At 35.9% G+C, this 16,065-nt stretch overlaps 1 protein-coding gene across 4 annotated transcripts in view; it reads right to left on the reverse strand.

Annotated features, from left to right (window-relative positions):
• Positions 1-16,065, reverse strand: part of LOC119069765 (inactive dipeptidyl peptidase 10-like) — a 63,891-nt gene that overhangs the window by 17,343 nt on the left and 30,483 nt on the right. Inside the window, exons 1-2 of one of the 4 annotated variants that reach the window (XM_037173902.1) lie at positions 3,172-3,471; positions 239-1,100 (exon numbers count right to left, since the gene is read on the reverse strand). The exons of the other annotated variants lie outside the window; for them this stretch is intronic. Of the exons in view, the coding sequence (XP_037029797.1) occupies positions 239-307 (69 nt within the window). The 5' untranslated portion in view covers positions 308-1,100; positions 3,172-3,471. Of the gene's footprint in view, positions 1-238; positions 1,101-3,171; positions 3,472-16,065 lie in introns of those variants that run through there. 4 annotated transcript variants of the gene reach the window in all.

Genomic DNA, 16,065 nt, shown 5'->3' on the forward strand with positions numbered 1-16,065 from the left:
CTACCAAAAATCGGAAAATATGTACAAGAACCCTTACATGGTCAGGTCATTCTACTAAATAAGCTGATTATATATGCAATTATTCCAGTAACTTTAAGCTACCAGCATACAAAACAGACTAATGAGAATTTTTTTGTCATTTTTTTTTGTACGTTTGAATCTACGGTAACAGTAGCTATTTTAGGCGTTGAAGGTTAAACGATTTTCATATAAATGATTGATTCCAATCTCTACTCACCTCAATCTGCGAATCCTTTTTACCCATACCACCGCCACCAGCATGACCCGTACTCTGAACGGTATTCATATTTAAAGGACGTTAAGAATCGTTACGGCTACTTCGTTCCCCTCGAAATGGAAGCCCACCGCACTATATTATTATATGGCACTCAATCAACCGAAATTGAATTTAATTTGCATACATTGAAGTGATTGAAAAAGGCGCACAATAATTTTCGTCGAGAAATGTTGTACACTCATCGTACGCAGGGCATAATATCGCATGTGTCGGGAGTGTTTTTTAGGTGAAAGAAATTATATTATTTTTATGGGAAATGTTTGTATACGGTTTGGTTTGGTTTGTTTTCTTTATTGTTATTTTTATGTTGAAAATGTGTAGAAAAGTTTTTCTATTAACGTGAAAGCAAGCACAGGAAATTTATGCTAAAGTTATTTTGAAGGATGGTTGTTGTTGTTTTTTCGTATCATAGTTTTGTTTTCTGTTTACCGATCGTGAGTACCATCACTAACTTTTATTAAAATTAGGTTGAGAACTTTTTGCAAAAATAAATATTATTTCGTATATGGAGCAAAAACGACCATTCTGCCATCAACTTTATAATTTATCGCATTAAGGTTGTTGATTGTTGAATATAATTCAACCGGAATGAAAACTATTTCACTATCACTTCGGGCGCGTATACAATTAAATGTATTTCAGTTGTTTAAAACCGTGTTTAGTTGTTTAAACTTTTTTTTATATACATTTTGGTGTGGTACAAATTATTAATTACTTTGTGCTCACAATCATTTATTGTGAAAATTAAATAATTTTCTGCTTTTATGATAAACGTTCGTAATTTTTGGATATGTTTCCTTTTCTGCAATTAAATTTGTACATTTATTCTCATGGTATAACTAGGGTGGATGGATGCATAAGCAGATCGTTCAAATGTAGGCTTCATTTGGGCGTTGGAAGCAGTTCAGTTTGCGATGATTTCTTTGTATACAATGTTTTTCCGAAACTTATGTCAGTTTTGTATGGTAATTTTAAAAAAATTTGGCAATCGGCGCCGATCGCATATTCTTTAGAGCAATGGACCGTTTTCAAATTTGTAGTTTACATTTACATTGGTTTTTTGATGATTTTTCTGAATCTTTTTTTATTTGAAAAAGTAAAGCACGTAAAGTTGAGTTACTTTTGAAGGAATAATTAGTTTGTGGGTGATAACTTATCCCACACGGAGAAACATTTGCAGATTGTGTAAATTTATGTAATCTGCACAGGTTTCTTCAAGTAGGTTAAATTATGACTCACAAACCAATTGTTCCTTCTAAAAGAACTTATTTTTGGGTGCTTTAATGGTTTCATTTTTTCAAAAAGAAAAGAAAAAGATTTTGATTCAGAAAAATCATCAAAAACAAGAAACTTTTCCGCCAAAATGAAGGCTACAAATTTGCAAAGGTTCCATTGCTTTTAAGAGTAATCTTCACATGGCTAAATTGTTGCATACATTTGGGGGCAAAATTATTATTATTTCGATGATAATTTTGGACTCGCATCCGTTTTGGAAAACGTACGACCATCGTTTAGTGTTGAAATATGTTAGTTTTCAGCAAAAATTTAAATGTTTGTGGTGATGTAACCTCAGTCCGAGAAAACCCAATATTTCACACAAATTGACACATATTGAGTTTTCTCAAAGCAAGGTTGCATCACTACAAACATTTAAATTTTTGCTGAAAACTAACACATTTTAACACCAAACGATGGTCGTACTTTTTCCAATAAGGATGCGAGTCCAAAATTATCATCGAAATTATAATAATTTTGCCCCCAAATGTAGGCAACAATTCAGCCATGTGTAGATTCCTCTTAATGTACAAACTATAAACTATTCATTTATTTTTGTTCAACTCATTTAGTTCATCCTTATCCATTTCTATTGTAAGAATGGCAAACACTTTCGCAAAGAGTACACGTAGAGAAAACATCGCAAGTCACTTAAAAGGCATGTCCCTTGGGCATGTCCACTGAGGTGAACATATCGTCTACATTATATTTTCAATAATCTTTTTTCCAAAATGTACGATCTTTAACTCCAGCAGAAATGATTTAGCTTTCAATAAAAAATAAAATTGGTTGTGTCAGTTTGACGAGCTCTCAGAAAAATTAATAGTTTATGTAAATTTCAGTAAACTACTCTATTTTCTTAAAGCTGGTCAAAGGGACACAATCAACTCTACCGAAAGATAAAACATTTGTGGTGAAATTTGTAAAAATATAATAAAATGTAGACTACAAATTCAGCTAGATGGTTATGCTTCAAAAGAAGAATACATGATTTGACTACGATGTTTTGTAGTATTGTATTTTCACTGACAGCTTTCTACAAAAATCGCTTCTTAATGTGGCACTGCACCAGCTTCTTTCTATTCGCTTATATTTATTTAGTTTATTCGTAAGAATAACAAACACAAATATACAGCGTACAGAAAACATCGCACGCTACTTAATTCCAACACAAACCAAATATATCAAAACATCATTTTGGCGTTTTCGAATCGGATCTACATTAATCCGCCTGATTGTAGATAAATTACACCAGATCCTCTTTTGCTGCTTCACTTTATCTTCAATTATTCCGAGATGAATTGAATTTCTTGTGTCAAATTGTATTTTGCCAGACGTATGGAAATCGTGGATATTTTCTGTGGAAGTGAAACTTTTTCAAACCGACAGATCTACCACTGAATTTGTTCGGTACAGACAAAATGCCAAGAACGTAATTTTGATTCAAGCTAGTAAGTGTTATAAGCTCGGATATAATTTACGAAAAAACTGATCTATTGAATACGGAAAGTCTCGCGAAAAGTACTTCTTCATGAATCATTGTCCAAAATCTACATGCAGGCGTTTTGATAATTAAATCATCGCATATTTCAACCCACCCTAAATGATAAATTGTATTCCGTGTTCGCTAGCTAATTACTAACACAAAATTTATTTATATCACTGTCGCAGAATTGTGAGGACTATTTAAAATTCACTTTCCACTTTTCTGCTCTTTTACCACTAAACAAAAATTGTACACTCAACGAAATCAATGAACATCTAAAAATTATCCGTTTTGTTAAACCGACAAATATAATAAATCAAAACTTTTCTTGGTGCTGTTTGAAATCGTTCCAAATTTTAATCACGACGAAAATCAAAACGTCCAAGAAAAAGTTTTTTCGCTATTATAAATACCACTGCCGTCACGCAACTAATCGAGATTTTCTTTGCAGAAAGGACCCAACACTCCTTCGCTTCTACACCATGTACACAAATGCCACTTTTCGGCAATTGGGGAACAGGATGCTTTTTTAAGTTTTCTTGTGTGTACACTATATTGGCTGTAAGCTACCAAATCATCAGAGGAAAACACACGCCGCGCCACAAAAAGGTGTATACGTATACGTTGCTCAATTTCAGTTTTGTATTGGTCATATGCGCTGAATATATTTGCGCAATCGACATCCGTATACGTGGAAAGGGGAAGTGGTGCATTGTGATAAGGTTTTTCTTATTTGCGTCAGATAATGTGTGCATAATCTTTGAGTATTGCAGTTGAGCGGGGAAACGGGAAACAGGATTGGAACATTGGGCTATCTCTTACGTAGTCTTTCTGGACAGAAATTGGATAAGATCTTTTAAGCATTTTTTTCAGTATCTGATGGTGTGAAGTGAAAAATATTTATCTTCTGTGGATATTAGCAGCCGCAACAGCGAATTCACAACAATGATGGTCGGTCCATATTATATATCATAATAGCAGTAGTAGCTCAGTGCTGTTCAATGATATAAAGAATGACACAGATGCGTATCTCTTCTTGTCAACACCCCGCATTAAACAAAACTTTAGTGGCGAGGCTACAGTTAAAAAAAATCAACATGTGCGTTTTCCACCCACAGTTGAATTTTGTTTTGACGCTCGCTTCTTCTCATACTCGTCAGTTTCCTTTAGAATTGCTAATTCCCACCATTTCGCTGTTTTTGCGAAATTGCGTTTTTTTTTCATTTCAGTTGAATTGCTAGATGGCACTGGGTCTAATAAGGGAGCTTTATTTAAGGCTTAATTTGATTTCGTTAAAGTTACTAAAAACATGTTGATGTGACATTCGAGTTTGAAAGTTTGATATAATTCTGTTTAGGATACGCTGTATTGTAAGTGAAGAAATACACTCAGTAAATTCAGTATACTTCGGTAACTTTTGGTAAATTTCAGTAAATTTGGTAAATAAATATACCAATGATGTGCCCTGTCTCACATTTCCAGTGTTCAGGCTAGAGGACTATGTCCGCCGTCAAAAACAAAGTATATAAACACTGAAGGTAATGCAGATCCTCAGCTGATCAGAGAAATTACGGATCCAAACTTTCAGGTGAATTCATTTTCGTATGTTGTCGAACTTAGACTTGTGCAACATGACGTCGCAAAATCCAAAGTATATAAACACTGAAGGTAATACAAATCCAGAGTTACACACGGATCCAAACTTTCAGGTGAACTTTACCTCCGTCATGTTGCACACGTAATGAATTCGTTTGCGTCAAGATACATAGAGTGGTGAATTTAAAACGATTGAAATGACATATAACATTCGTTTGTGTCAAGTTGTATTTAGTGGTGAATCAGAAGGATTTTGCGCCGTCATGTTGCACAAGTCTAAGTTCGACAACATACGAAAATGAATTCACCTGAAAGTTTGGATCCGTAATTTCTCTGATCCGCTGAGGGTCTGCATTGCCTTCAGTGTTTATATACTTTGGCAAAATCCTTCTGATTCACCACTAAATACAACTTGACACAAACGAATGTTATATGTGTGCAACATAACGCCGCTAAATCGTTTTAAATTCACCACTATATGCAACTTGACGCAAACGAATTCATTACGTGTGCAACATGACGGAGCTAAAGTTCACCTGAAAGTTTGGATCCGTGTGTAACTCTGGATCTGCATTACCTTCAGTGTTTTTATACTTTCGTCAAAAACTACTTTGGCCTGAAAGATCAGGTCAGGTAATTTTAGAAAATGAACCTGTTCTGACCTGTCAGTTTTCAGGTAACCAGAAATTTTCATACACATTTCCAGGTAACCTATATAAGACTACCACGTTTCCAGGTCAATTCGAGTCAGGTCAAATTTGGTTAAATCAGGTTCAGGAATTGTCAGGTCAGGCTCAATTGATGAATGAAAAATGTAAATTATAGTTAATTTTGACGTCAGAATCGACCTTGCGCAAAATTTTCATAGTTGCTTGAATTCAAGAACAGGTTTTGACACCTCTCAGTCGATGAAAAGACGGTGACATCTGAATTCGGGTTTTACCTTGAGACACTGTTAAAATGTATTATGTTTACACTACAAAATGGTGTAGCGAATAGTTCTATCAGAATCTTCTGCCCGCTTCACATTAAAATAGTGGACAGATCGAAAAAGAACTGAAAACTTAGGATTTCAAACTTTCTGCGTTAGTGTAGGATTAGGATAAAGTGGGTGAGACTCGAGAGTCTCTGCACCTAGGCCTCTAATGGGCCTGTTGTGCAACCCACAGGATTTGTTAATATCTCTTAGTACTGTTCATGTAGCCAAGGACGTATTTTGGGTGTATGCTACGTATGGAGCTATATTGAATGGTAAAATTGCCCAGAACTTTTTTGCGATTCATTATGAAGGCTGGACACACGCAGAGGAAGTGTTCTGCAGTTTCATTGTCTCCGCACCTATCGCAATCTGGTGAGTCTTTGAAGCCTAGCAGTTTAAGGTGATAGTTTAGTGAACAGTGACCTGTTAGGACATCCGTTAATCTTTTTAGACTTTTCCTGTTGAGGGAGAGGAAGTAGTTTGCGAATCTTGGGCAGATGGTTATACAGTTTCTTGCTTGCCTCGCTACTTGTGTATTCTCCCAACCGTTCTTGAATGCTTTTACTTTCCAGTGGTTTATGTGAGAGTAAAGCGTTAGTGTAAATAAGCCATTCGGAAGATTCAACCTGAATAAGTCTTTCACAAGTGTTTACATCAGTTGATTTACATTGGATCTATTCTAAATTACCAATAAAAATTCAAAACTTTGCTGGCTGTGGTAGAACGGCAAGTGTTTTTGAGCATAATGGAAATTGATTACCTTTGTTTTGAAATTGCAACCAAACAACCGAACAAATGTGTTTTGATGAATTTATTTAACCCATTTAACTGCTTCGAATGAGCAAAAGACAAATAAAATTTGCAAAATTGCATTTCTGAATATACATTCACACGTATATCGCATTTATGGGACATATCTAGCTTGTGTTTCATTGACACAACCGCAATGCATTGTTTGAATAAATAAACTAAATTATATGCACGGTAACGAAGAAGCAATTCTGAGTTCCGTGTGGTACTCCACTACAGGAAAATGTCATCTTTTCAATTTGTATTACAGCATACATTCCATCCCACAGCTAATTTAGAATATTGGCAAACGCAATACCACATATGAAAACCCTCTTCTCATTTTCACATAAGAACACAATAAAGCTTTTACCATAAAGCTATTCGTTTTCAATTAACATGTCTCCCTTGGGATATTACACGAGTTAATTTAAAACGACACATTCCAATAACAATTCCCAGCTAATTTAATTAAATAAACAATAAAATTTCTTGTCTTTTGTAATTTCGGTTAAAATGTAAAAGAGCTGCGCTATAAATTTCCCTTAACTGTCTTAATCGTTCAATCGTGCGGACGATAAAAAACGACATTGTAACGAATATACACCTTTATTTGTTCAGAGCCTAAGCATTCCACTTTCCTTTAAGATTGCACGTAAACATTAACTGTAAGACTTATTCGCAAATGTTTAAAAAATAGTCAGTTTTGCTGCCGATCGATCTTATCTCACAGAATAGGTGAAAAAAAAACCTTCGAATTTCTTTGATTCTTGTGAATTCGTACGATACGAATCATTTCTTTCTTCATGTGGATTCGAAAGCAAAGCTTCTGCCTGGATGATTTGGCTTTTTTTTATTATTTGGCAATAACCAACACACAAATCGAAACGTGTACCTTCCAATTCTCCTGCACAATTTATTTTTGAAAGCAATTAATTTCAATGCTGTACAAGACATCAACACTTATGCCCGATAAAACTGATCCACGGAGAACAATAATTCGTTTATCAATGCCGAACACAAAAACTTATTGGAACGAATTTATTCTTATCGCCTGGCTGATACACATAGACGGGGAGAAAACTTTTACAAGTTTCGTTTGTGTAGAGATGTCGAGGTATCACGTAACGAAATTATTTGTTTTTGAATGATGAAAAAACAAACAAACAAACAAATATTTGCCCTGGATGGGAAAGGTATACATTTACGTCGGTGAAGGTGTATCGTGTAACCAGCCAATTCAAACTTTAGTTTAACAGAAATTTTGAGTCCATTATGGAGGAACTCCAATAAAGGCATTCGGGTTCTTGATTTATTAAAGTAATCACACTAAAATTATATGGAAGAAGTTGTGAAAAGTATGAGAAATGACTGCAGTTAGGAAATCTTACATTAAAGAAAAATTGTTTGAACATTGGAGAGAAATCCTTACATTTTTGCACATTTAAGAAGTATTGCGGATTTGTTTTAGTTCTATTCATTGCAACTAGAAAAAGTAGCAGCCATCTCTTCATGTAATCTGTAACAGTTATTTGCTTACCTAGGTAAACATAATAGGAAGTTCCAACAAGAGTAAGGCTTTACAGCCAGAGCGGAGCAAGGGTTGCGAATCGTTCGAGTTGGGCATTCCTATTTTCTTCCAGAAATGAACACAATGTCTTTCATATGCGTTACGTGTAATTAACTATTTGTCTCCACGAATCGAAAACATCAATTGGTTAAAAAGCTTTTGAAAAATAGATGTGCCAGTTCGGTGAAGATTTCTATTTTCTCACTGTAAAACCAAGAGAGAAACAGACTCCTAACTGTCGTCAAGAAATGCTAATCAGACATGGATCAGAAAATATTTTATTGAGTACCCCATGCGAAAGTTGACCATTGCATGCAAGGAAATTATATACTGATAGAAGGTGGATGTCGAACAAGAAATGCGAGATCAACACCTCGCGAGATTTTTGACATTAGGCGAGATAAATCGGCAATGGTAGTCCGGTTTATCTGTTTTGGTTATCCACATTTTTTTTAATTTAGCACACACTGATTAAGAATGTAAGAAGGTCAAGCTATAATTTTACATGATAATGTTCCATAAATATTATTTTCGGTTAATAATTTTACATGAATTCCATTGTGATAATCAACAATAAACTAGAATACATTGGAGATTTGATGCTTCTACGTAATCCATCGATTCGAAAACCACCATCTGACACTCGCAAACTCACTCATGTGTTTTTGAGACTTCAGTAACTGTTTCGATAAGAAAAGTTGTATATGCCTTCGGTTCGTATATAGAAACTATGCACTTGTCGCTAAAAAAACACCTGTGAGTCGGCCTCTGCTTTTATTACAAAATTGCTACCTTATGTAATGAATAACTTTCGCAGCATCTAATGTAATCTACTAAATTAAACAAAACATTATAATGAGATCTTATTAATTTCATCAATCGTAAATGTTGCCCTGTCATTGCTAAAGTAGCTCTTTGTTTTACGAGTGGACATTTCTTTACAATTGTCATACCTTCAATACATTTTTCTAAATTTTTCCAAATCTTAACATTGTTGTGTTATGCGACCCCAGAATGTCTGTTCATTATCCATTTTGCCTCATTTTTGGCAAAAATTTGTGGATTTAATTAATATGAAAAAATGTCAAAAAAAAAGTACCAGCAAAAGAGTGTGCGAGAGAGATATGTATAGTGAAAATGTCGTAAGAGCCTGCCATCGTATTGCTTTAATAGGATTACATTTTATAATGAGAAAATATAAATCTCCTCTTTATATTTATTTTCAAATTTCCGCGTTGCCATCCGCATTTTGTGTCGTCGTTATGTGTGGAATTAAATTCAAGTATTTTTTCACAACGGTTCGAGGAAAGACGGGGAAGCAAAAATGCGAATTCTCTGCTTAATCACATGAATGCTATATAGTGCAATGATGCAAAATGGATGCTAACAAAAGTAAATATTTATTCTCAGCGATCATAGTTAGTTCATTGAACAACTCGGAGACGAAAGCTTTTACAATTTCGCTGTGAAAATTTCAACCAAGTCCTGAAAAAGTGATCAAAATATAAATGTAGTTGGCATTTAACCACCCCATATTTATGTATAACATGCAGCTTTAAATATGATTATGTGCACTTTTTTATTCGAGGAATAGATGAATGGTGCATAGACATGATTTCCATATTCAAAGGATTGTCGTCACAAAGTGGTCATACGTAAATTTTTGTAAAATGTGCTCAACTATCAGATTCATGTCACAAATAACTCGAGGTCAAATGGACAATTAGCTGAATGTATACCCGTTTAAACCGTATAGCAACATGATAAACATCTTAATTATGATGAAGAAACTCGGCATCGGATATTTAGATTAAGAATTCAGGAATTTAATCTTGTGCAATTATCTACTAAACGAAACTTTATGAATGACATGAATTGCCAGCTCTATGTATGCCACAATCAGAGATGTTTTAAAAAGAATAACAAGAATTTGCCATTTCTTGTCCATGGGACACTCGTGATATCCCATATGTTAGGATAGGATATGATAGGACAAAAGGGAATGAAGAACAAACGTAAGCCCCCCATGGGACTGCTGTACATAACTGAGAAGATGTCCTTTTTGATTCTATTCGCAAAGTTTAGAACTTGCTTTGGTGTGTGGTTTTGACTTGCATGGACTACTATGAATATTGATACATGATACAGGTTCTTACAAAATGACAATACGCAGAAAATAGATTCAACGCGCCAAATAAATTTTTCATCGTGAACTTCTATTTGTTTTTTTTTGCTCCAAATTTATTAGTGTTCGGTGCAACAGATTTATACTTTCGGCGCAGCAATTTTATTGCATTCAATCAGCAAACTTTAAATTCTTGAGGATTTCGTCTCGCATTTCTTGCGTTAAGCTATAAGTATTGCGAATGAGACCAGAGGCGCTTCTAGACAATTTCGCGCCCTGGACCAATACAGCTCAGCGCCTTTCTGAAGTTTAAACTAAATATTCATAGAACTCAATTTATTTGTAAATGCTGTTTCCAAAATGTTTTATGCTTTTATACACAGCTTCTCTTAACTAATTATTCAAAAACTTCAAAGATTTACAACAAAAAACAGAATTATTTCATAAACTGTTACGAGAAAATTAAGTACGCGTAGCTCCAATACGCAAAATTATCGATTCCGCCTTGATAGCTCGGCAGGAATCTGCTCTGGCAGACCAGCGTGTGTCACTCAGCCGCTTAGGTACAAGTATTCGTTCGTTTTTTATATTCCTTTCACGCAGATCATTCTCCAAGTTGTGGACCAAAATTTTCCAACGATGTGTCGAAGACGAGAAAAATACGTATATGTTCTGCACGAACAGAAAGAAGTGAACGACCATCTCCGATGATTCGGCAGCGTGACACACTGTCAAGTTTAAAGTATGAGCTTCGCATGAAACATACACAGCTGATGGATTGATTTGCTTAATTCTCGCTTGGAGTCCTTTAAATTTTCCGGACATATTACTGGCGTTGTCGTAGGCCTGTCCTCTGCAATCCATGATGTCAATTTTATTCACTTTGATGGCAGCGACCACTTCCGTTTCCATTTCTTTTCCTTTATGACCGGTGTTTGGTACAAATTCAAAAAATCGTTCCATCGCACGCCCTGTCTGATCAACATATCTATAAACGATAGTCAGTTGGTCGACATGACTAACATCTGGAGTCGAATCCACGACAATGGAAAAGTATTTGCTGGCTTGAATTGAGTTAATAATTGCGGTGCGCACTTCGTCCGCTAAGACATGAATAAATTGGTTTGCGATCGTGTGCGACAAATGCGAAACGTGACCTCTGCCTTTGTTTGCATGTCTCTTGATGTGTGTTTCAAGCAAATTGTCGTATTTGGAAATAAGCTCCAACAGTCCAAAATAATTTCCGTTGCGTCGGTCGCCAATGTGATTAATTTTGCCCCGAAAAGGAAGACCACGAGATGCTAGAAACTGTATGACGCTAACCACTCGTTCCAAAATTTTTGTCCAGTAGCTGGCTTCATTGTTTATTTCTTTAGTCAGCCGGGAACAGACATCAGCTACCCCCGAGGATCGTTTTGCAAATATTCTTGCAGCTGCGTAATGTGATGTTGATGTTTCATGTGTTTCTATCAAATTTATATGTTTCCAGTCATCAAAGCCCTTTCCAACAAACAGTCCGTTCCGTTTTTCATCGAACAGTTGACAACAGACGCAAAACATCTTGCCCAATGTCTCCGAGTAGAAGATCCATTCTCTTTCGACAAATTCTCCGTTGACTTGTTGTTTTTGAAAAATTTATAGGAACACAATCGGTAATGATCACCAACGAAGTATCTTCTTGACTTTGTATAGTCCAATTTACGCAGGTCTCGCGATCTTTGATGATTTAATAGGCGGATGATAAAATTGTTATCAGTGTCATCCCATTTGGAAGGATCGTCACAAATTGTGGAGGAGAAATCAGCACCTTGAGAACGAACATAATCCAGAAATTAGTTTATTGTTTCAAAAGATAGTATCTTCAGTCCTCATCCTTACCGTTTCTATTGGACGTAGGTACTCTATCAACAATAACCATATTTACTGTCGGGTCCGAATTTATCAAACTATCGGACTGAGAGTCGATTCCGTTGTCGATTCCGTTGTGAGAATGGTTAATGTCCGGTTGCAAATTGTTGCATTGGCTTTCAATTTCGTTACCATTTATGCTATGGTTGGAGTGCAACAAATTGTTGCGTTGTTCGGTTTCAGGTACGTCGATGTTGTTGAAGTTCTCATCGGTCGTCGGTATTTTTTTAAAAAAAAGTGTTGATTTTCGCAGTTTTTTGTACGGCTTCTTCATGCGCCTTGTCTCTGCGATCTTTTTCTCGTCTGAATTCAAATCCAGACTTCTTATTTATAGGTTCTGGCATATTCAAAAACAAAATTCAGATTTTTCTTTTAAATGAAGAAAACAACGTTTTATTTGTTGACCTCGAGCACTTCAAGCTAGATTTTTTTGACATGCACTGCAGCCAATATGACAGTGCTGAAGTTGAGAACTATATCGTTATAGCGCTATAATTCAAAATAGGCATTATTGCATAGTGATTTATTTTAAATGCGACAAAAAAGACTGCTAACAATTATGGCGCAGCCGGTAAAAAATCGATTATTGCATAGTAATAACCAAACTTAAAAAATATTTTCCAGCGCCCTGATTTCCCAGCGCCCTGGACCATGGTCCAATTGGTCTCTATGAAGAAGCGCCACTGAATGAGACACTGTTTATAGGAGTCTTTAAACTTTACGTATAGGTGAAAATTTTTTTGAATCGGACACTCCATTTTTGTTTCCCGACGTTTATGGTGCTATCGATAGGGAATTTCAAGGTGATCATTTCATAGAAGAAGAATTTTTTTAAAACGACCTCTCCGGCTCGGGGCGACTCTAAGAAATTTTGAAAATTTCAAAATCATGACCTTTTCAGAAAATTTTACCCCGGAATGAAACGACCCGGTCGGTTTTGATCTAATGGTGGTTTGTAGAGAATTGACAGACGATTCTAATAAAAGCATCGTCGGGTCGAAAGTGTGTAGCTGTGAGTCAGGGTGAGGCATCAAAGTCCAATTTTATGGTTTTGTCAATGAGCACCCCAACCGATTTTTCATTTTATTGGCTTAAAATGAAGGCTAGCACATCCCATTTAACATATCAAAAAATTGGGAGGGGGTTTTTCAATTTTTTCAACAAATCTTAAAAAACTTTCTGATGGGTGCCCACATTCCTGAGATTTTTTAATGGAAATGTATGGGAAGTTCTCCTAAAAATGAAATTAATTGCTATATACTGGTTGTCTCTGGTCTACCGAACAATTATATGCACTAACAAGAAATTTAACATTTTTACTTTGGGAATGTGGACAACTTTGACTGATTTTCTCACCATCGGGAAGCTTTCTGGTCATGTCTAGCTCATCCACTGCTGGGTATAGCTTCATTTGCTACTATATCGCATAGCCTGAGACCTCACCTTTCCAAAAATACCAAACTTGCCCTATTCGCAATCTGGCTTGTATTCTTTACGATGTCAAATATGTGGGTAAGTCGACCTACTCGAAAGATTTTTAAGGCAGTTTTTTATTTCCAATTTTAACCGATATAAAGTAACAAATTTTGTCAAATAAGGTGTTTGTGGACTCATTTAATGAAGTTTTCATGCACGGTGATACATTCTGATATTTCCTAAAACTTTCAGTAGTCATTCGGTGACCAAAAGTACTCTATGATCTGTATGTCTATGGACCTGAACTTTGTCAAGAAATATCAGAATGCATCACCTTGCATGTAGACTTCATTAAATGAGTCCATAAACACCTTATTTGACATAATTTGTAACTTTATTTCGGTTAAAATTGGAAATTGAAAACTGTTTCAATAATCTTTCGAGTAGGTCGACTTACCCACATATCTGACATCGTAAAGAATACAAGCCAGATTGCGAATAGGGCAAGTTTGGTATTTTTGGAAAGGTGAGGTCTCAGGCTATGCGATATAGTAGCAAATGAAGCTATACCCAACAGTGGATGAGCTAGACATGACCAGAAAGCTTCCCGATGGTGAAAAAATCAGTGAAAGTTGTCCACATTTACAAAGTAAAAATGTTAAATTTCTTGTTAGTGCATATAATGGTTCGGTAGACCAGAGACAACCAGTATATAGCAATTAATTTCATTTTTAGGAGAACTTCCCATACATTTCCATTAAAAAATCTCAGGAATGTGGGCACCCATCAGAAAGTTTTTTAAGATTTGTTGAAAAAATTGAAAAACCCCCTCCCAATTTTTTGATATGTTAAATGGGATGTGCTAGCCTTCATTTTAAGCCAATAAAATTAAAAATCGGTTGGGGTGCTCATTGACAAAACCATAAAATTGGACTTTGATGCCTCACCCCGACTCACAGCTACACACTTTCGACCCGACGATGCTTTTATTAGAATCGTCTGTCAATTCTCTACAAACTACCATTAAATCAAAACCGACCGGGTCGTTTCATTCCGGGGTAAAATTTTCTGAAAAGGTCATGATTTTGAAATTTTCAAAATTTCTTAGAGTCGCCCCGAGCCGGAGAGGTCGTTTTAAAAAAATTCTTCTTCTATGAAATGATCACCTTCAAATTCCCTATCGATAGCACCATAAACGTCCGGAAACAAAAATGGAGTGTCCGATTCAAAAAAATTTTCACCGTATGGTAAAAATTGAAACTAACAATAGGAAGGTAGATTTGCCCATACATGAACAACTTTTTTCGCTCTACTGACCAATAGGTTATGGTCATCTACATTCTACATTCTACGCCGAAAACCGTACTTTCAATGATCCATTACATAAGTCGGCATAAAAACGAAAGGTCTCGGTTTGGTGAGTTTGTTGATCTCGACTTGGCGTCGGATCAGCAAAATAAACACGGACACTCTACCTTTTAGCTAATTGTTGATCCGAGGCGAAGCCGAACTCAATAGTCATACGTAAAAGTGAATTTTCATTCATCAATCGTCCAAAACAGGTACGTAAATAACTATTGTTTCTAAAAAGAACTTTGGCTGAGGAGCACTAATTTTGTAGATTCAAAAGAATAAATTAGATGGACAAAAATACAGTATCGCTAAAAGGAAATGCATATTCTCATTCAACCGGATTGTACTTGCGTTTCTCTTCTGTATGATTTAGTGTCTGAATTACTATGAACAACACAAAAGGAAATTCATATTAGAAAGTAAAATAAAAAGAAGGAAACAAATTCACAGTTTTTTTAGCATTTACAATTTGGCAACGGACTGATATGAGGATACATACATAACACTCGGGGACGAGGACAACTACGAATAAATCAAAATTTCCTTTCCAAACGTTGCTTCCTTAAGTGAATTTTGAGAGACAAACATTGCAATTTCATCGTTGTTAATGATTTTTGTTGTCTTGTGGCCAGGCAATGACTCAAATTACAGCCTTCCCACATGTCTCAACGAGACAGTAATGTACTATTATCTCCTGCAAGCTGATATTTCATACATTACGCGTTTCTGCATATAAGCACAAACATATACATAACCACAGCCTATACGATTGGATAATTCACACATAACCCACCTAGGGTAAATTTACTTTCCATCTACATATTTGAAAAAAAAAAATCGCCGAACGGCGGAAGCGAACACGGGACCAGCAGCATATCAGCCAAACATGCTGACCACTACGCCAACAAATCACATAACGCGATGCAATTGGTGTCGGTAGTGGTTCGTTAGTCACTTCTACATCGATCAAATAATCAGAGTAGTCGGAATGCGATGTGATTTGAACGAAATGTTGAGGTGGGTAGTATATGTGTGTGAGTAAGTAAATAAAGGATTCTCTGTGTGGTACCCCTCATGCCGAATGGCTGAAAATACGTTCCGCAAGTTGCTAGATCAGCGACATCCCGCGACGCTGAAATATTCGGAATCGTATGTCGTGGGAAATGTATGAAACGTCCACGAAATCGGAATCGAGGTTGGACGGATGTGAAGTGCAATTGCACTCGCATCAATTTGCTGATAACGCAAAATAGAAAAATTGTGGAATATC

The sequence above is a fragment of the Bradysia coprophila genome (assembly GCF_014529535.1).
Source record: "Bradysia coprophila strain Holo2 chromosome X unlocalized genomic scaffold, BU_Bcop_v1 contig_39, whole genome shotgun sequence".
Classification (NCBI taxonomy): domain Eukaryota; kingdom Metazoa; phylum Arthropoda; class Insecta; order Diptera; family Sciaridae; genus Bradysia; species Bradysia coprophila.